Below are 22,789 nucleotides of genomic sequence, written 5' to 3'. Positions count from 1 at the left end.
GATATCTTAAATGAAGAGTAAAAAGGAACCGTTAAGCCTAACAGATATAGTGATTTATATGGTCATATATATTGATATCACTGATATAAAACAAGTTATCATGGTAAGGTGGGTGTTTTTTTTCCATATTGCCCAGGCATAGTCACATGGTGTCCTAAACACCTTATTAGAACCCTTTTTTCATGTTTTCCTTTAATTTTTCACGTCTTTTATGCCAAAATCAAAATCCCCAGCAAGCATATGTAATGTCTTCACAGTATTGTGTTGCCTGTACTAAATAAACTGCTCTGATGTGTCTTGACTCAGTAAAACTGAATTACATGAAATTGTATCCTCAAAGACTGCACAGTAATGTAACACGTTGCTGCAGTTATGTCCAGTCTACTGTGCTGACGCAAGTCAATAAAACTTCCTTCAGATGGATTAAAAGGCTTTTAATAGGAAACATCTGCACAGGAAACATTTTGTTAAAAAAATACAAAACCCACCTTCTTTATTATCTCTGCGCTGTCTTTATCCCACAGTTGTTGTTGAATTATTTTTTTATTGTGAAGGATCAGTTTTGTTTTTCAAAGTTTTTTTTTCTTTTTAAGGGAAAAAAAGGTGTAACTGTTACGTTAACTTTAGTGGACTAGAGGTCATTAGGTACACCTGATTTACTGTTCGTTAACGCAGATGCCAACTCGAGACGACTTGCTGAATGTCAAACTAAGTGGAGAAGACGGGCTAATTGACTTTTAATCTGGTATCTTTGCTGGTGCCAGAGTATTTCAGAAACTAACTGTGATTTTCCTGCACAGCCATCTCTAGGGTTTACAGAGACTCCAGCGGGATAATACAGCATGCCACAAGGCTCAAATCACCTCAAACTGGTTTCTTGAACCTGACAATGAGTTCACTGTATGTAAATCGCCTCCACAGTCACCAGATCTCAGTCCAATAGAGCATGGTGCATTGTGGATGTGCAGCCAACGGGATCTACAGTAACTGTGTGAAATCTCTGAAGATTTTTCCAGCACCTTGTTGAACCTGATCTTGAATCTGTTGCAAAGAATTGAGGCAAGGGGTAGTAGCAAACTAAAGAACTGCCCAGTAAATGATTAGTCTCCTGGTACCGCTGACTGGTTTATACACATTCATTCATTAATCAGTGGTTTCCCTCCTCACACCAGCAGCAGTGTAGTTGAAGTCTGGCTCTAACAAATTGTGGGGTATAAATGAGGAAGCTCAAGAGATAAAGTATCAGTTTTCACAGTTGAATTTCATCTAATTGCAATGTTTATAATCCCGCACGTTGTCCTAGATGTCTGAGTTGGATTGACTGTGAATGGGAATGGGAGAAAAATACACATGTGTTGTTTCACATCTTAAAAAGATGCTGAATCAGGTTTAGGCGAAGTAAAGTCATTGTGTTCCTGCAGCAGGCTTCTTCTCTTTCTTCTTCTTAAGTCAGAGGTCATACAGTGGCAGCAATAGGTCATTTCCTTTTTCATATGAGAGGGAGACTGTTGTTATTAACACAGGAAGCCCCACGCCTGCTTCTCAGGGTGTGGCGTGTGTGTGCGTTTTGTATTTACAGCATGGAGACTTGTAGCTTTTAGGAATACCCCCGTAAACAAGATTAACTATCTAATGGCTCTGTAATGGGTTCTTGTGAAACTAATCCAGAGCTTAAATTTGCAGTAGATTGGGAGTACCTTGTTATTGTTTAGCAGGGGAGAGCAGGCCTCGGGATGGAGATTGTTTTAAATGGTTCATTAGGCATTAAACCTTGAATAAAATGCAACATACAAAAGTGTGGGAAAATTGATGTCAGAGGGCTTAAAAAAAGAAGTATGGCTGAAAAGGACCTCATTTAAACAGCAGGTTTCGCCTTTACACCGCCTTACTGGTTTAGTTGTAGCCTCAAGCTACGTTCACATCATACCTGAGTTACCATGTTTAACATTTTCTTTCTTCTTACATCAAAACGCAAGTAATAACTGCAGCTGAAGTTTGAAACTTATTTGCTTTATTTTCTTTTCTTAAAAAGGGTATCTACAGTAGAAAAACTCTCATCACACTTAGTCACACAGTGGCTCCTTAAATATCAGTCATGAACTTTGTAAAGTCAATTGAATGAACTGGATGGATCATCCCCAGAAATAAGCCCATTGTCAGTGATACTGGATGCTGCCTTTTCACTTTTCATATTGCACAGATGCCCAATCCAAACAACAATTCGCTGCATCCCTAAAATAGGTTGTTGCCATAGTGCCAAGTCCATCCATCCAAGTGTAGGGTTTTAACAGGTGCCATCAACAAAACACGAAACTTCAGAAACGGTCACAGGTGCGTCTATGTAACACAGGCCTGAGCGCTGGTATTGCTGATATGAGTGAAAAGAAGATCTATGTATGTCATGGGCTAAATGTCCTGAGGCCTGCATCATCACTTGTGTCACTGTACATGGCCTCACATATAGATACAGTCCAATGTATCTTGACAGATGTGTGTCTGTAGGATCGACATGTCCTTAATCTGTCCCTGTGTGTCTCGTGGTTTATAGTAGGTCACTGCAGCTTTGAACGCATTACAGTTTCCACAGTGTTGTTTTGGAAATTAATAAGAGCATTAACGGTGTTGAACGCACCTTACGCTCACACTCACACATACACCCTGCCAGTAATAGCTTTGTGTTGTTGTGAGTTGAGTCAGCTTGCTGCCATTTGCTCGCCGGATGAAAGCAGGACCGGCGGGCTCTTTGTTTCTCATTCAGTGTTTTAAATAGCACTTCCTGTTAATGTGTGATCCATGATGCAATGCGTTCTATGTGTGGCTGATGCCCAGATGCAGCTGTGATTTTCTTTTTTTCTCTTTGTTTTTTAAATTGATGAAAGCCTGCTACTCTTGTGCCTCAGAGGAGCTGTTTGTACAGTTTGGTGTTTGTGAAACACTAAACTGTACTATTCATCAGCTTACAAAACACATTCAGTAAAGGTGCCCTATTTTCATTGTCATTTATTTTTGTAGACATTTTTATGATGGAAAAATATATATATCTGTTCCTGTGTGTCATCATAGTTAAATCGAGGGACAGAATTTGTGTGAAGGTCATGGTTTTGTCACTGCATTTTTCTGCATATTTCTTACCTGGTCTTCCAGCTTAGGGTTGGAGGAGGTGGAGCCTATCCCAGCTGTCACTGGTTGAAAAATGGCCCACACCATCTTAGCAACATTAGCATGGCATTGGCAGAAGCTAATTGCTATATTAGCTATATTATATGTGATGTGACATTTTCTTTACACTGTGACTGAATATAAGCTTAGCTAAGCCTTTGAAACATGATATTGTTGAATAATGTGCTGGCAGTTCAGTACATTTCTGGATTATTTATATCACAACAAGGTACTTTATATTGTAAGGTAAAGGCCCTACATTATTCTGGAGAAGACCCTAACAATCAAGAGACCCCCCTGTGTGCAAGCACTTGGTGACAGTGGGAAGGAAAAACTCCCTTTAACAGGAAGAACCAGTATCAGGGAGGGGCAGCCATCTGCTGTGACAAAAGACAAAAGAAACATCCACAGGCAGAAAAGAGACTGCATTCAGACTTTATTCTCTCATTGGTCACTTATTAAGGCAGAGTCGGCGTCTGGTGCAACAGCATTTTTTAAATTGGCAACTCTCTGCACTCATTCTTGTGGACACACATTTGTATTCAGTTTGTATTCTTTCATATTGAAGCTGAGTTTTTCCCACATAGATGCTTACTGTCACTTTCTGCAACCAGTTCAGCTCCCTCTACAAATAAAAAACACAACTGCTGGGGGTGATTTGTTGCTTTGGTCTGTTTAATATCAAATAAAAGAATTCCGGATTACTCCTGGGTTTTTAGGCAGTACCTCTCTTGTTCCATAACTCTGGATATAACAAAAAAATAGCAACGAGGTCTCTGCTCATAGTCTTGCTGGATATTAATTGAAAACCGTGACTATAAATACTGAATACAAAAGTACAACATGACTTTTCCCTGATTGTTTCCACCAGAGGAAATGAACCCTTGTGCTGTTCTTGCACCATTAACAAAACAAAATGTGTTTTTCAAGAGGCTCAGAGTTCAGCCTCAGCAGAACAATGTGGAATAATTGCACTGACATTTCTTGGCCTTACTGGGTTGCTGATAACTGAAGTTGATATTATTGTTGCTGAGTTACGACAGGAAGTGATGTCATCAGTCCTCATGTCAAAGGCTGAGTTCCTTGAGTCTGACGTCAGTTGTACCTCAGATTCACGGTCCTCTGCTGGTGTGTCTGTGGTGCTCCATGTTACAAGGAAAGAGAGAATTTAGTCCAAAATCTGCATGTTGTACAATACACGGAGCGAGAAATCTTAATGCATTTGTTATTGTTGGGTGTGCAAATAGGTGTATAGTGCATTACAGCAAATTGTTGTAGGTCCAGCTCCGACGAGAGTGATTACAAAGTTTTATATCGTACTGAAATATATTTAATTACCTTATAAGCAATGTTTTACAGAGACTTTAACACCGACAGCAAATGAAACACAGCCCGGGTTATCCTTCTGTCATCAAATAAGTAACTGAATTTAATCAAAATTGAGGACTGTATGAGTTATGTATATGTTAAATCAGGTTACCATATTTTTAATGAAAACTACAGTGTATAAAAAAATTGATGGAGGCATTATGAGGTCACCCATTGATTTGTGGACTGTTTGGGCTGTCGCAGTCTTGGCCCTTTGAAACTAGACAACAAATTTAGGGAGGAACTGACTAAGAACCTCAAGTCACTATGCATGCCATGTCTTAAAACATGGCATCACCATCTATTGTACTCACGCCGAACTGAAAACCAATTAAAACTAGCAACTTGGGCTATGCTTACCAAGTTTATGGAGGAGGTAAACTATTTTCTCAGACTTCCATCCAGTCAGACTGTTTAAAGAGCCACTCCTCTGATTTTTACATAATAAAAAGGACACATTGGATTCATTTTCAGACCTTTATATGAGTCTGTGGTGCTACCTGTCTTTCAACTTATTTTTGATTTTTATTACAATTAACGCATCAGATGTCAAAGTCAAAGTTTGTTTTTGTTTTTTAAAAAGTTTAATATTTCATTCAACTACTACTCAAATTTCTACCTTTGCATCTTTTATTATTATAATGTGCCCTTTAATTGTTCTAAACGTTGTTTTTCTTGGTTTCCCTTGCAGACCTGTCAAAAAACCGACTAACCGACGTCCCCTCAGAGGTATGCCATCTGGTTGCCTTGGAAACACTAAACTTGTACCACAACTGCATCAGGTCCATCCCAGACAGCATCATCAGCCTGCAGTCGCTCACCTCCTTAAACCTCAGGTACACACATCGACACACTTGGTGTCACTGCTGTTTTACGATATGGGAACATTTTCTGCAGCAGGGACTGAGGGAGTGAAACCTCTGTTTTATGAACATCAGGCAAGCAGTGCATTTTGATTCCCATTAACTAGGTATTAAACAACACTCTGTGTTTTTGCATAAATGCAGTAGAATAATGTGATGCTGCATAATTTTAGCATATTTTAAATACTTTCTTCAGACAGATGGAGTTTTACACTCACTGATTCTGCATCACAACTGTTGAGCTGCATGCTTTGATTTCTAAAAGGTTCCTGATACTGTGGTTCCTTTTCTCTCATATGCTAAAATACAATAAATATACAGTGTATAGTGTTTTAAGTTATGTAAAAATTGCATCCAGAATTCTTTATATTGGCAAAGAGGGGGCCACAGACAGCAGGAGCGTGCTGTTTATACTCAGTAGTGCCTCTGCTGGTCAGAGCAACATCGTTATATGATATTCAGATGCACTTAATGCTGTGTGAAGGTAACGAGTAAGACATTGTGCATTTCTTTCTTACTGTTTGTCATTGTGGGTGAAGCCATTTGACAGATGTACATGTTTTGAGATCAGTTTGATTTTGTCTTTTTATTCTGCTTCTTCTACCCTCATGAGAATTTGACAAAAAAAGAGAAAAAACAAGTGCACAGTTGTACAATTCTGTGCGTCTTGCACAATACGTGGAAAAATTAGTTCTGAGAGACCATAACCTTGTCCTTATGGGTTAGGGTGTTGTAATTAGTTGTGACAACTAAAGAGAAGCCGTAGGTAACACATTGTATCAGTGTCCTCACAAAGACAGAAGGACCTGTGAGTGCGTGTGGCTCCTGTCAGAGTTGAGGCTCCGCACTCTGAACACAGCATCAGACTGAATGAGAGTGACAGAGCATAAATAAAGCAGTGTTATTGTCCTTTAATGTGGGCAGACTCTGCTATTGTGTGTCAGCTTTGGGTGGTAGCGCTTTCAGTGTTCGGCCCATCTGAGCTGTTGTACTGCTGCCTGGGGTCAATGCAGGTGTGTGTCCGTGTTTGTGTGACGTGCCAACAATGCTGCAGGGTGATCATTTTGCCAAGTGTCATCACACACAGCTGATGTTCAGTGAACTGTTAGTTAACTGTAAACCTTTGATACACTCAGCTCATGTTGATCTTCACACGCTGTGCTGTTCTCTGCCTTTAAAGGTCAAGGTTTCGCCACTCTCTTCATTGTATCACATCTGTCACACTCTTAGTCTGCATGTGAAGGCGGCCTGAAATGTTTTGTGACTCTACATCTCAAAGGTTAAGTGTTTGTTGTATTTTTTTGAAGACATTCTAGTTCCCACCTCTCTCCCCTGGTTTGGTTTGTGCAGGGTAGGAGAAGAGGTGTCAGTCAAATAAACTAGCAGGTTCTCAGTCTTCTAGCTCATGGTAGCCTTGAAAGCTTGAACACAAGGAGGTGACTGGACATCTTTAGGTTTGTAAAGAAGTTTTTCCCTTGTCATCCAAGAGGCTTCTTCAGCTACAAAAACAAATTGGTGTCCCAGGTATTTCAATACTAATGGTTGATTGTCCCCTTTGGATATGTTCCTGCAGGCCATTGACTCATATGACCTCTGTTAGGGCGGTTTGATATAACGATATATATCGGATGACGGTATAAAAATGTCTATCATTTCCTATTACGCTATCGTTTGTTTTGTGGTGTCGTAAAATAAACTGTTTACAGCAATATTTTTTCATCGTTTTGATGGTCATTGTAGTGACTATATTAATTTCTTAAAGTTCTCTCTTTCTCTTATATTTAATATGACCACACTACGGACGGACAAGCGCCTGTTTTTACGTCCACTTGTTTGTTTTCCACGTAAACCTTTCACAATAAAGCTCAAGATCCTGTTGAGACTTTTCAAAATAAACTGAATCACGTTAAAGAGTATGCAAGAGTTTACAAATGAGAAGAAAAAAAAGAGCCGTCAGGTGCTAAAAAATAAACCTTAGACTCAAACTTTGAAAGAAAATGGTGGCCGTTACAACTTATGTCTAAAAACTAGGGGTGCAACAATACTCGTATCGGTATTGAACCGTTCGATACAGTGCTTTCAGTTCGGTACGCATATGTATCGAACAATACAAAATTTTTAATTTATTTTATCAACTTTTCTTCTGACGATGCTGTCTGTGTTGAGAGCTCAGTGGATCTGCGTTCGACTACTCCGCCTAGGCTGCACTGTCGAGCGCAGATCCACTGAGCGCAGCGCAAGCTAGCAAGACAGAAGCTAAGCTCGTTGCAACATGGCAAATTGAACCTCCCCCACCCTCATTCAGATCTGGCCTTTGGAACTATTTTGGTTTTCATGTGAAGTATGACCCTGATGGACAAAAGTAAAACAGTATGTCGGATGTGCCACGCAATGCTCAATTACATTGGTGGGAACTAGTGCGTTAGCGCAGTTAGCTCGTTAACGTGTTGGCCGTCCAGCCCCACGCACGGGGCGATCCGCGGTAACTAGCTAACGGAGATTTGCCGCGTTATGGCGTTAACGTCATTTCAACGAGATTAACACTGACAGCACTAGTGGGAACACAACGAATATGACTGCACATTTACTCCGACATCATTCTAGTGCAAAGACAAGTGGAAGCAGACAAAAACAACAAGCACGCATGCTACAAACTTTACCCAAGTCATTTAGACAGCCGTTAGCACATGATTCTCCTTATGGGGACCTGATATGTTTAATATGCTGCTGAGAGTATAGCCCAGAAGAAGCGTATAGTATAGCTTTTATTTTGGAAAGAGCCATTTCTCTGTAATAAACTCTCTTTTCCAAAGATGAGTGATTTCTCGATCTATCTGATTTTTGTTGTTGTTGTTGTTTCAGCAACATTAAATTTAAAAACTGTACTTTTGAGTTCAAATATATATTTATAATTTTAATAAATGACAAATTAAAAAGGCATAAACATTTTTTTGTATCGAAAAAATATCGAACCGTGACACCAAAGTATCAAACCAAACCGAACCGTGAATTTTGTGTATCGTTGCACCCCTACTAAAAACGTATAGTGTCATGCATCGGTTAAAACACTCGAATGCAGGTAAAGGACGCCCAGCTGTAAAAACTTCACGCAAGTTGAGTTGCCTGAGATTAACAGAATTTACAGAAAATATTACATTTTTGTGATTTATATCGTTGTCAGGACGATAAATGTCTTATATCGGGATATGAGATTTTCGTCATATCGCACAGCCCTACCCTCTGTCATATGAGTCATCACATGGGCGAAGGTGCTGTCAGTTGTTGTTTTTCTTTTGTTTGTTTTTTTAAAATGACCTCTAACAAGAAAGCCCCATTTCTGCTGTTTAATACCAAAGAAATATAAACTTTTTAAAATCATTCAAAACACTTAGCTGTGTCTCTAATTAAACCTCTGTAACTTTGCTCTGCTTCACATCAGCAGCATCAGGTAATGTTCATATGTTGAGTCATGGTTTTCTTCAGTTTTTGATCTACTGCAAAATATTTTTAGGTTATCTGCTATAAAAAGCCAGGGAAGAAAAATCTTCATGTTTTTCTGTGTTTTATCCTCAGTTATTTTAACACAAAGGCATCTGCTGTGATGCTTGCACCTCTGATGAAGTCTCACAAGTGTCAGCTTTGTTTTTATACATAGATATAAAAATATGGATATGTACTCATAAATGATCAGAATTATAATATTTCTGACTGTCCGAGTCAAAATCTAATAAAATCGGGACCTTGTGGATCGGAATCGAATCGAGTATAGAAATCAAAATCAATACCCAGCCTTAACGACACTCCCAAGTTCCGAGGTATCTGGAGCATGGCATAAGGTTCAAACGGCTGTGAGACCTTTTTTTCCCTTTTTTTTTAAAATGCCTTTTATTGACAAAATACATGGGAGTTTACATCAAAACACATACAAAACATCCCTCAAAGTCCATTCACAATCATATACAGGGCCCGCAAAATTTCAAAATTCCTGGTAGCCCTTTGGGCAGGCATTCTTCAGATTTTGGTAGCCTAAAATAAATTTAAGTAGCCCAAATAAAAAATAAAATATTTTTTTATTGTATAATATTGTAAATGAAACAAAACATCAATCAAAAAAATTGTTAAAACACAAATTACAACAACTGTATAAAAATTACAATCATCAACTCAAATACTTGGTTCTAATTGAACAGAAGTTTCTGTGAACTTGTAAGAACTGTGTAGAACAATGAATCAGTCTGTGTCAGATCCTGAATCTGAAATTTCCACTGAAGTCACAGATGAGAAAATGCCACTCAACATTGAGGGCATAACATCTCCTTCATCAGCTTTCTCTTCCTGTGCATTGCCCTCCATTTCACCTCCATTAATCGTCACTCACCAATCAATACTGCCGCTCTTTATACACAGTTTGTGCGATCGCAAAATGAAAGTGAAAGCGAAAAACAAGCACAAATTCAAACGCGATTTCAATACGTGACATATTGAAAGAGGCTCATCGATGCCAATGACATAATTACCCAGCTACGTTTGCGAAAGAATGCAAAAGCACTGACATATTTTTCCTTCCTATGATAGCCCGACGGGCAGGGCTGAGATAGATTTTAGTAGCCTGACTGGAAAAATCGCTAGCGATTTTGTGAGCCCTGATATACATAAAAGATTCCAGGGAAGGTTATCCAGTTGTTTTCATCCTCCTCAGATCAGCGACAATGTTTTTAAAACCAACCTCACTATGAATCATTCTTTGTTCAATAACTACTTTAGCTCTTTTTTTTCCAGAGTAGACCATACCTTACAGGTTTTATATTGTTATCAATGTCAAAACCCACAGTAGCCATTTTTTGTCTTATCTCTGTTCTTCTATAACAATGTAACATTAAATAAACCAAAGTTTTGTCTTCATCACAGTGTAGCATGGGGACATTTCTTTGTGGTAACGTAACAGCCCTGCTCCACTGTACCACTCCTCTGACAGGAGGTCGCGCAACAGAGATAAGTCAAACAGTGTCTCACAGATTTTCAGAGATATTTTGTCATAGACATTTTACCTTTCCCCAGCCTATCATGTGACCTACTGAGGTCACCCGAGGCAAGAAGGGAACAGAGGTGGTGGCTTACAACACCAGCTCTCTGCCTCCTGCAATGCAGTCTTAACATTTCAACCACTTCAACCCCGACTCACACCTTACCTCAGGTGCAGAAAACAAGCTGTTTGCAGGTGTGTTGTGTAAGTTTGAAAGCTTTGTGCTTTGTTCCTGCAACTTGACATCATCCTGAAAGAATTGGAAGAAAGCAATTTTCTTAAACCACACTTTTCCCACGCTGTCACACTCCCCCACCCTCTCCCATCATCATCTTGTTGTTTTTTGGGGTGTATGTCTCCCAGTACAATGCACAACATTACAAAGAGACTGTGAATACAGTTTAATTTTTTTTTAAATGTAACTTTTATTCTTACTTTGTTTTCTTTTCTTTCTTTTTTTTTGCCGTTGCTCCAGTGCAGCCTTTGTAAAACTACGACTTTAAAGTAAACATTCTTGGAAAGGCCCATTAGTAGCAGTGTGGAACATTGTGCTGCTTTGCCAGTCATTGTGCTGTCACTGAGTACATTAGTAACTTAACGTAATAAAAAATGAACTGAATATGATTTGAATGTCGATCTGCTCAGTAAACAACCAGACTGCATGAGCCCATGCTTGCAAAGACTGAAGTACCAGAAGTATGTCTGTGTTGAATATTTTTAAACACTGGAGCAAGTCTTGGTTGCAGAAAGGAAGTGTAATATCACATTTAGGCTTTAATACACACACACAGACGAATAGGATAGACACTCTGCTTCCTCTGCAGGATATTTTTAGTCTTTAAAGTCCAGCAGCTCGCTGGCACATCTGAAACACAGACCTCTGTGAGTGTTAACTTTTGTTTACTCATAAGTGCTTTTTATTTTTTACAACACAAGGAGCTTGTTAGTATGTTTCAAAAAGTAAGACTTGTTTGTGATTATGTATTTTTTCCTCCCTAAAATTTGAAAATGTCAATTTTTGTAAAACATAACATTAAACTACATTGTGATTATTTTGAGTGCTGTTAGTCCAGACCACAAATATGCATTCAAAAAGACTGACTTTGCTAGGGTGTTGAAAACAAATCCCAAATATGGACCACACAGCTGCAAATATTTTGTGTGCCCTCTTTCCTCACAATGTTTACAACATGTAAAAGGAGAACAGTCCTGCTAGTGGTGCTTTTCTTCTGTTGTCCTAGTTACGGGGAAAAATATCTGGTTTTATCCGGTCTTGAGTTTATATGAAATTAAAGGGAAAATATAGCTGACGATGTGCATCTGCCACATTGCATGTAATTCGTCATTTAATTAATTTAAACATTCTAAATAAACAATATAATATAGCTTTGTTCATTGTGTTACATTATTATTATTTGGAATCTGTTTCATTACTGAGATGTGCTCTGTTATACTATTACATACTATGCATATTTGAATTAATAGTTATTTGTGTAATTAACCTGTTCCATTAAAATATACTGTAGCTACTTGTACCACACCCAGTCTGCAGAGAGGATGTCAGGCTGTTCCACCTCTGGAGCTTTTGCAACATCATAGTATTAAAGTGTAACTTTTTTTTCTTCAGTGTCGGAGTATGTGTGAGGACAGCTGCATAAACTCATTTATACTGTATGTTTCCTGATTGCTATTTTCAGAACCCCAAGTCAGACGGGTTTTCACAGTCTTGTGGTGAAAGTGCGTGCGTGCGTGTGTGTGTGTGTGTGTGTGTGTGTGTGTGTGTGTGTGTGTGTGACTAATGAAGGACGGCTTCAAAAGGAGGAGTGACATCTGTTGTATTTTTTGGGATTTCCTGGAAATTTCATATATTGAATTGCCTTCCCTGTAGCTTGCCTTCCAGCTTGGACACTACCGATTTTATTAGACACGTGTAATCTGTTATTTGCACTAGATGTGACAACTCTCCACTTCTCCCTTCAGGTCAGTCAGGCACCCACAGTGTAGAGCATGAGTACAATACCTCTGCTAGCTTTGGTCTGGTAAAAGTTGAGTAAAGTTAATTCAAAAGTGGTCCTGTTTAGAAAAGAGAGATGAAGGTAAAAAAAAAAAAGACCCTAAGACAATAGACTGTTGCCCATCCATAGCGTAACTTCCTCTGTACAGCGTTTCCTGCAGTGTGTCTCCTCTAGTAAAAATAGTAAAAAGACATCTTTGTTTTCATATTTGTGTGTGTGTGTGTGTGTAGTAAAAAGGAAACATTGCTGTGACGTGTTTATTTCTTCCTGAGGGTTGCTGTGAGGTGCAAACGGCAACATAAACAGACTCGGGAGTGAGGAATTCTTCCCTGCATTCATCATTAACTCTCCAACTGCAATCTTAATAACGCGTTGAGTGATTTGGTGGTAAAATATTCATGTAGGACTTAGCTCTTCTCCCTTTCAGTCACATCCCACTGGGCCGTGTGGAACATAAATGTTTAGAAACAAAGTTATAATTGCATCATGATCAGCTTTTCAGCTTATAGTTCACCTGTAGTCCAATGTAAAAGGAATGGCTTTTACTGTTTTTATTCTTTTTTTATTATAAAGAAAACAACCACATGAGCACGAGTGATCCCCTCGACTGAATGATGTTTGTGTTTGCAGTCGTAACCAGCTGGGCTCCCTGCCGGCCTGCCTGTGTGGTTTACCTCTGAGAGTCCTCAACGCCAGCAACAACAAGCTGGTCAGCCTGCCCGAGACCATTGGACAACTGCAGAGCCTCATGGAGCTGGTAAGGCTGTTTTACCACTTGTGTCACTTTGTTGGTTTATTCCTGTGGCACTCAGGAGTGAGTAATAATATTTCTATTTTTGTGTTTCTTTGTCTGTATTTATAGCTTGTGTTTTTTAGCCCTTCTTCAGTAAGCTTTATGTGTCACATGAAATTTAGGGACATATGTCGTCACTCTCTTTTTATATTTCCTTGGCTCATTCTGATTTTTCAGAAAAAAAGATACAAATCAGATCAGATCGTCGATTCTGTGACCCTGAGTAGTGCCCACTCAGGGTCACAGAGGAGTTTAAGTATCTCGGGGTCTTGTTCACGACTGAGGGGAGAGCAGAGCAGGAGATCGGCAGATGGATTGGGACATTGGCTGCAGATGCTGTACTGTTCTGTTGTGGTGAGGAGAACTGAAGCTGTTGATTTACCAGTTGATCTACGTCCCTACCTTCACCTACAGTCACAAGCTCGGAGTAGTGAATGAAAGAACGAGATCACGGATACAGGCAGCAAAATCTGAAGGGTTGCTGGGCTGTCTGTTAGAGAAAGGCTGAGGAGTTCATTTATTCGCGAGGGGCTCAGAGTAGAGTCGCTACTCCACACATCAAAACAAGCCAGCTGACATGGTTCATGGATCTGACTAGGATGCCTCCTAGGTTGAGGCCCTGGGGTAGAACCAGGACATGATGGAGAGATTATATCTCTCTGTTGTTCTCCCTGATAAGCTGGAGAGAGGGAGGTTTTGTCTTCTCTGCTTAGAGTGCTGCCCCCAGGACCCTGCCTTGGATAAGCAGAAGAAATGAAATCGAATTTTCTTCTTAAACTCATAATAAGACATTTATTTTTTACTTTTTCCTCCACAACAGCATCTCTTATTCTAAATCAAACAAGTCTCACAATAAAGTGCTGTATAATATATACAACTGATAGTGATCTGCGGGATATTTCACTTTATCCAGTGGTGGTGGTGTGCTGTGATTAGCTCATTCACAATGTGCGTGATGCTGACCGACCTGATCTGATTGGGTCAAACTTGTGAACAGAGTGAATTTTTACAAGGACTGACAGAGCTGTGCAAACAAGGAATCAGCAGATGGCAGCACTGGCAGATTGCTGCCTATGATGTTAGCTTTGTGATGAGGAAGATATTTTCATAACCCATTACACTGTCCGTTTTGTTTCAGAGGAGAGGCAGTATGCCACAATGATGCTGTTTTAGCTCTTTACATGGAATATTGCTGGCGGGCAAAACAATCACATTGCTTGTTAGCACTCCTGTGCAGGGAGCAGAGGCTAATGAGAATGACAGAGTCCTCATCCTGGCCCGTTATCTGAAAACGGTCTAGTTCTGGTCAGCAGCAGGACAATCGGGGCACATCATCACTTTCAGTCTTTTTAGGGTGAAAATGAAATAAGCTAAAGTGTCGTGAGCCAAGCCTGACTCTAAACTAAAGCCCCGCCCACATATAATGTGATTAGCTCATCGCACTCCTTCATATGTCAGTCAGAAGTGTCCTTCACTTCAGCTAAAAGCAGCTACTGTCTGCTCAAACAAATCTGAGATAACTCAGAACCTGGAAGCTTCCCATTGCTTACTGTTATTTCACTTCTTGTCAGTATGAGTTTAATTCTTTGTGCTCAGGCAACTACATCACTGCTCTCACCTCTTCTTTATACCTGGACTCTGTATATGTGTGTGATATGGTTTTAAAGTCTTATTGCTTATTAACTTTCCAGCAGCGTCCTCTCAGCATGAAAACCCAGCTCGACTTTGCACCATCTGCTCAGCTGTGATGTGTGCTCCCGTGCTGGCGAGAGCATTTCAAACAATTACTAATCATAAATATTAACTGCTCACTCCCCTCGTTTCTGTTTTTGTCTTCTGCAGGACATCAGCTGCAACGAGATCACAGCTCTTCCTCGTCACATCGGCAGACTCAAAGCTCTACGCGAGCTAAACGTGCGCCGAAACCTTCTCTGTGTCCTGCCAGAAGGTGAGTGCCTTTTTTTCCCCCAGTATAAGGCAAATTGCAGTGTCCTGTCTTTCTTGATGACTTTCAGAAAGTGAAGGCTTTCAGCTCTCTGTGTCCTAAAGACTGGTGAATTTTGGTTGGAAATCTTTGTGTTGACTTTAGGTGTGTAATTAAGGTGATTTATGTTCCCTTTAGGCAGCGTTTAAGCCTTTTAATTTCACTTTTCTTTTGATCCCACCTTACCTCTGCACCTTACAGAAGCCTATTGTGCACTCCGTGCTGTGACTCGAGGATCGGAAAGTCAAGTCTCATTTAGAGTGAAACTCAGAAATGGAATAATCTCTTCCATATGCAAGACTGGGAGGTGCATCTGAGACCACAGAGTCCTCTGCGTGCACAGCCACACCCATCCTTGGGCCTAAAAATATACTTAACCCTCAGTGTGACCGAGGAGCGACCTCCAGCCCAAAAGGTCTGAAATAAGTCAGTGACACAGAGATGAGCAACAGACACAAAGCTCTGGTGCTCATCTAGTGAGACAACGCCCAGTCTGACTAACTGATAGGCTGGAGAGAGACTGGCTTTTACATGGTGGGCAGCCATTTATAAACACCAGAACAACTCTGGATCTGCATGTAAGGCCAGTATCAGTACCCAAATACAATCTGACTACAGTATTTTTTTTTTAAGTTAGGGCCTGAGCTTATAGCTGTTTTAGTTATTAATGGGTCTGTTGATCTTTTTTTTCTGTTTTGTAGTCAATATAGTCAAGATGTTACAAAAAAAATCAATTTCTGTCTTCATTGTCAGTTGTCCAGCATGTGGATATTCTGATGAACAGAGTAGAGACATGGAGTCATGCCAGCAGATAGTTGATCAGAATGATAAACAACAGCAACTCCAATCGCTTTATTCAGCCGGTTTGGATTTGTTGCTCCAGTTTTCTGAATTGTTACATTTCCCCATCCAGTCACCTTTATGACCATCTCCTGGATTGATTGATGAGCTTTGAACTGGTTCCGAAGCTTAGTACGACGGTGCTGGGGGGAGGGGGACTTCAACCAGGCAGACTGGACGGCAGCCTCGACAAAGGGAGGGATGTTGTTTTTGATTTAATATCTGTTGAACTTGTGCAGCTCTGGAGAGTCCCTAAGATAAGACCACCATGACTGCTGAGGGCTTTTTAAAGGTCGGCCAAGCTCAGGGTGGCAATAGCATAAAGTCAGAGAGTCACACTCTAACTAGAAGATCAGAGCTGGTAGGAAAAATGATCTTTAGTTAGCAGCGTAATGCATCAAGGCTGCAATGGAGCAGACTGGTGTCGTCAATCCTTTATACATTTCATATTCCTCAGAGGAGGCTTCTACAAGTTTGTACCTCAATAAGTAATAAGTCATCTAATAATGCTATTAGCAGCTATTTATCAACACAGTTTGTACAACAGTATGTCAAACCCAGAAAGAAGAAAACATGGATGGTCTTGTAAAAATTTAGTAATTTAGTTATAAAAAAAATCTGCATTGTGAAAAGAACTACGAGCCATGTCTGAAATCTTCATCTAGTCTCTAGCCTGAGTGACTCAGGCCCAAAGTGTAACATCTAAAGTAAGTCAGCAGTTATTGTGTTTTATTTCAGGCACAGCTACTTTGCAGATTTCTTATCAGACAGCCACAGTTCACTAAGACCTGGAAAATGGTTCATATCAGCCCAGTTCTCAAATCTCCAGACCTGTGAGGTGGTGTGCAACAGTCAGATTCGATGCTGTGCATATCTGAACATATGTAAACAGACTGCTAGATAACTTGAGGCCTCAGTTCTTTTAAAGTTTTCTGTTTATTGTTCCTTTAAAAATGATTTAGGGGTAATTTGCAAGTGAACTATAATTCAGAATATCCCGTTTTTGTATACCGTTGCAGGTTAAAAACTTTGTGAGCTCTAGTATATTTTGTTTATATTTCAGAGCAAGATCTAGAACCTCAGATTTTGAGTCCAGTCCTACGAGTAGATGAAGGGAACGCAGTGAAAAGAGAATTTGTAGTTTGTACCTTTTATAGGAATTGTCTCCCCTGCTGTCATGATTGGCCTGCTGCTGTTGTTTTTTTTTGGTTTTAAATTCAGATGGCTTTATAATAAAATTGTTAGAGCACTATAGATGAAATTTACACATTTGTCCTGAGTGACCTCAAGGCATAAGGGAACATATGTTTATGCATAATTTAATCGAGTGCTGTATAGAGAATATTTTTATCCAGTAACCAGAGGAATGCTTTCTGGTGTCACCGCTCACACCATCACATGTGCTTAGCTGACATTATTACCGCCTACACATGGTTTTAATTATGAGAAACTGCCTAAAAACTCTGTAATGATCATGCTGTCAAAATTGATGGGTTCCTGAGCTGCGCATCATTAGCAGTCTGCAGGATATGGTTCCCCCATTGGTTTCTGCCCACAAACCCAAACATCCGTCTGAGGATCTGTAAACACACACATACACTCACATAGAGAATTTCTTTTGGACATCTTACACAGGGAAAGAAGACAAATAAGAACAATGCCTTTGGTGGACCAGGAGTCCGGAAAGTTTATACATTTCTTGTATATAACTGTTTGCCAGTCTAGGTAAATGTACCATTAAAAACCTTCACAGTTTATCCTCAGCTAAAAAATTTCAAAGAAAGGTTAATTATATAACTGCAAAGACTTAGAAAAGATAGAGAGATAAATTGCTTCACAGTGAGAAATATAATGCCTTTTTAAAATTTAGATGAGCTTACAGTGACTCTGGTAATAAATTCCAAATCACGTAATATTAGGGAGACCCAAGCAGCTGAGAAAAAACAGGCATTGGATAACATTAGCAAGCTAGTAGTCTGAGTGCAGTTCAAGGTAAGTTTTAGATCTGTGTTAACCTTTTGGAAAAAATGATTCTGTGTTTCTCCGTTTCCCATTTTCATGTTCAAAGAAACAGTTTGATATTTTGAAAAATACATTTGTTCCCTTTCCTTCATTGCAATTCTCGCTTTCTAAAAAATTACATTCTAAATTGACTAATTGTAGATTTAGGCGCAAAGACCTCAATAACTGAGCTAAATATCATTAGCTCAGTTAATGTCAACTGCACTCAGTGAGTGCAGTTGAAGTGAGCTTCAAGGTCTCCCAGGTTCCTGTTGTTATAATAAGGTTGGGTACTTGGAAGCTAGCTTCAAGGTTGAGTTTATGGGCATAAATGACCATGCCCATAAACTGAACAGTAGAGTGCTTACAGCAGTCAAAAATGAAATCCCATACCTGTACACTTCTTTAGGACTGGAAGTGTTTTTGCAACCACATCTATTGCAATCTAATGCCTTACAAATAAAGCATGCAAGTTTAAGGCACCTCAGCATTGGCTTCATTTATCTGCCCACAGAAGCTACGTTCATCTGTTATACTGTCTATGGTACCACCATAAGGGGGGTGGGGGTGGTGTTATGTCCAGTTGGATCTCATGGTAGCAGTGTTGTATCACTGTTCCAGTGTAAAACCCAATACCGTGGGAAGAAATACAGAAATACATAGAGAAATGTACCGTGTTTAGTTTAAAAGCTGGTTCCAAAGCTTGCTGCAACCTGGAATCTGTAATCAAGCGTGTGGTCAACCTCTTCATCTAACTTGTTAACATATTGGGTACTCTGTGAAGGTGTGCACGCTTGTATATTGACTCTACATAACTCTTTAAACATAAAACAGGCACTTTTGTTAAATTACAGCTTAGTCACTCCAGTAAAACGCTGTGTACGAGAGGTGTTCCAGGTTTTCCAGGTTATTTTGGATTTAATAAGGAATAAAGTTCACATGAAGAGAAACAGTTTGACTCTGGGCTGCTAACAATTACAAACCTAGTCTGAAAATAACAACAAGAGCTGCATTGTGTTATCTGGTGGGAAACATGTTGGTGGTTTTACCCATGTGTGTGTGTGCTGAAGCCTCTTAGTGTAATGTTATGGAAAACACCTGAATATCTGTAATTCTATGCAAATCACTGAAGCGTGTGCATGTCAGCAGAAACTAGATAATGCATGTTTTCCCATGTCCCACACCTGACTTACCTGGGCAGGTGGTATGTTCTATGCAGCTGATGCAGGAGAGCGGGCCTTTTGCTCTGACCATTTCATATTTAATAAATGCCACTTTTTCAATATTCCTGCCCAAATATGTTGTTCTTTAGCATCTATTTTAAGAATTTCTGGTTCAAAATAACAAGAATTCACTCATTTCAGCCTGGTTAAGGTTGCAGGTTGATGCAATTTTTCTCATCGGTGCCATCAGAGAGAGGTCTAAGCAGTCCAAAAATAATTCTGCAGCAAGAAAATTCACGAAGAGCTATCTTCAGACGCAAGAAAAGAACAAAGTGTTCTGGCAGATCATCCGACCTCCACAGATCTCACCACCATGGAGTCAGTCTGGATTACATGAAAACAGAAGACACTGAGACGCGCCTAAGTTCTCCAAAAGTGATTTTCCACTCGCTGTTCCAGGAACATTAATTCCCCCCCCCCCAAAAAAAAAAAAAAAAAAACTAATGTTCTGGAACTTTCCGGGGAGTGAAAGTTCATCCAGCACATTGTGATTAGCATTTTCACAGCAGGGGTCTCGGGAAGATTAAATCCATTAGTTTGCTGGCATTTCAAAGGTGCAGTTTGTCTCAAATTTTGAGTGTTGTCCACTGTAAAAATCAACCAAAAGGGTCAGACTTTAAACCTCCTGGGCGTCTCCATTCGAGTTATTGTTGGGCAGAAAGTAAAAGGAAAACACACATGGTTTGGGTAAAAAAACAAAACAATAACCCTGAAGTTTTCTACTGAGATATAATCCCCTTATGTGTTGAGTTGTATATCACATAACAACAATTCAAAACAAATCTGCTCGCTCTAAAGGAGCAGATAACCAGAGCTGTTTGCCTGATGTTTGTGCGTTTGTGTCTTCCTACAGACTTGGCTGATCTTCCTCTGGTGAAGTTCGATTTCTCCTGTAACAAAGTGTCCACCATCCCAGTGTGTTACAGGAAGATGAAACAGCTCCAGACTCTCCAGTTAGAAAACAATCCACTGCAGAGTCCACCCGCACAGGTACATAGACACACACACACACACTTTTGTCTTAATGTACTTTATATCTTCCACTTTGTGTCTGAGTCATGATTCGACATAAATTCTTGGTGCACATCTCTGAAAACTAAACCTACTTTATTTTCTTTAGATACCAGCCTAATATAAGAAACAGACATTCATAATAAATTATTTATATTTTTAAATGTATCATTTCAGCTTAATGTTCCTGCACAGGGCTATTATCTGGCCATTACGGCAATCATCATGATCATAGCAGCAGTATTGCAATAGGTAGTATGAAGCTATGTACCTGCTTTTGGAAATGTTAAGCACGAGCAGCTGCAAGAGCTAAAAAAAAGACACAAGTGACTCAACAGTCTTTGTGAATAAAGGCTGAAATGATGTAGAAAACAAAGCAAAGCTGGACTTTTACTTGATGCTGATTTGAGTCCTTTTTCCTCCCATTATTCAGATCTGTATAAAGGGCAAAGTTCACATATTCAAGTATCTGAGCATTGAGGCGTGTCGCAGCGAGAAGATGCCTGACTCTCTCTACCTGCCTGTCATGGGGCGAATCAACTTATCAAGGCCCACCACCGGCAGGTCAGTTACCGTGGTATCACACAGCTGGGGTGGGATTATCTTCTTTTCATTATCAGCGTCTGCTGCTGTAGTGCAGTTAGACTGTACGTCTTTGACAACGTTCTGGTGTCGACATGTCAATTCTTTATCATTAAAGTGAATAGGATTGCTAGCGGTTATGTAGCAATGCAATTTTTGTTGTTTTTTCATTAATGGTGTTCTGGGTGAAAATAACAGAGCAAGATGTTGAGTCTATGTTGACTTGTGATGGCAGTGTTGTCTCATTGTTCCAGTACCTAAAACCAGACACAGTGATAGAACTGCATCTGTTTGGCTTCTTGTCTAAGTAGCATGAAGATACTGCAGCTGGTGATGGTTTTAGTTTCAAAGCTAAATGATGGGTTTCAAAATTAGCATGGGATGTAACCTGCAAGAATTCAGCGACTTAATTGTTTTCTTCCCCCTCCCAAAGTGTATAAGCCGAGCTACAGTGGCTGCTGCAGGACAAACGTGCTTTAGTCAGCAAAAGAGCCATAGTGGCCACGGTTGGCCAGCATGTGTCTGCTACTAATTGTGTAAAAAAGACATTTTTATATTTTCTAATATTTGAATAATAGCAACATGTAACAATAAATAAAAAAAAACATTTAAAAATAAATAAAAAGTGATATGTGTCCACTAAATATTTGCAGGGTTTCGCTTTTTTTTTTCCCTTGAGTCACCTCAAAAAAAAATCTGGTTAGGCTCAGTCTGCAGTTTACCTCAGCTGTCAATGCTGCGCTTCTATTTACTATGCAGGAGACTGTAAAACTTTGTGAAAGGGGTCTGATGAGCTCACTTCTCTGTGATCACAGTGATATTGGTGTGAGTTTTTGAGCATATCCTGAACTTTTCTGTCAGTATGTGTTGCATGGTGTTGGTGAAAATTTCATTGAAGTGAGGCTAACATTGTTGGACTCCAAGGCTTAGCGAATAAACTCTTGTACGATGTGAGAATATAAAAACTGTTTATCAGAGGGAAAGTGTTATTTCTAGGACACTTGACTCTGGCATTAGTAGGTGTGACGTTAGCTTAAAGCGATTGTTGTGTAGCGAGCTTGTTCTTAGCTTTAAGGTTAGGAAGGAGAGGATGGACTTTGATCTGGATCTATGTCTCTTTCCTTCGTGGTTTTGCTCCGTTGGTAAAACACAGGTATGATCTTTTATATCTTGAGTCTGAAGGTGCTGACACAAAATAAAATTTGTCTACGAGTTCTCTTCTCCTTTGATGTACTAAGTTTATGAGAATGCATCATTTTGTCCTAAGAAATAATTACACACTAATTAATTTATATTTATGATTACAACATTTGTTTTATTAAGTGGCCTCAAAGAAATGACTGACTGTACCTTTAACCTGAACAAAGGTTTCTTTCAGTTTTGTTAACCTGACAAAGAGAAAGTATACTATATATAACTACTGACATGGCATAATGGAATAGAATAATCTTTTAATTGTCCCTCAGGGGAAATTTGGGTGTAACAGCAGCAAAAAAAAGCTATAATTTGACTCAGTCGTAAAATCATGAACTTTTGAAGCTTTTTTTGTTTTTTGGTTCACATCTGAACTGTATTCCCAGTCCTGGAAATACTCAGTTTTATCGAGTATTAGTGTGCAGGATACATCCACATCCCACTCCATCATTTGTTTCTAGAAAAGTTTAGGACATATGAGAAAACTAGCAAACAGAGAAAACATTTGAGACATTTGTTTCAAATTTTTGTGACTTTCAGGTTATTTATGAATGCTGTAAGTTGTTTTAAACTTTGGACTGCCAAGATAGTTGCCAGAAGCACATTACATCACCCCAGGGCCATTATTTTGTATGGTTTTAACAACATTACACGTAGACAGAAACGGTCTGTGATCTGAGCTTGCTCAGTTTCTCAGCCTGTAGCCAAATCCTCCATTAGTCAGCTGAAACTG

The 22,789-nt window shown here is 39.6% G+C and overlaps 1 protein-coding gene across 7 annotated transcripts in view; it reads left to right on the top strand.

Annotated features, from left to right (window-relative positions):
• The window catches only part of lrch1 (leucine-rich repeats and calponin homology (CH) domain containing 1), a 94,653-nt gene that overhangs the window by 28,098 nt on the left and 43,766 nt on the right, over nt 1-22,789 (top strand). For all 7 annotated transcript variants that reach the window (XM_006806394.3, XM_006806392.3, XM_006806393.3 and 4 more), the window contains exons 2-6: nt 5,219-5,363; nt 13,059-13,185; nt 15,064-15,169; nt 20,123-20,259; nt 20,714-20,844. In XM_006806394.3, coding sequence (XP_006806457.1) covers nt 5,219-5,363; nt 13,059-13,185; nt 15,064-15,169; nt 20,123-20,259; nt 20,714-20,844 — 646 coding nt within the window. The remainder of the gene's footprint in view (nt 1-5,218; nt 5,364-13,058; nt 13,186-15,063; nt 15,170-20,122; nt 20,260-20,713; nt 20,845-22,789) is intronic.

Source organism: Neolamprologus brichardi, chromosome 16, assembly GCF_056152115.1.
Source record: "Neolamprologus brichardi isolate AB-2024 chromosome 16, ASM5615211v1, whole genome shotgun sequence".
Classification (NCBI taxonomy): Eukaryota; Metazoa; Chordata; class Actinopteri; order Cichliformes; family Cichlidae; genus Neolamprologus; species Neolamprologus brichardi.
This window is presented reverse-complemented; position numbering and strand designations above follow the sequence as displayed.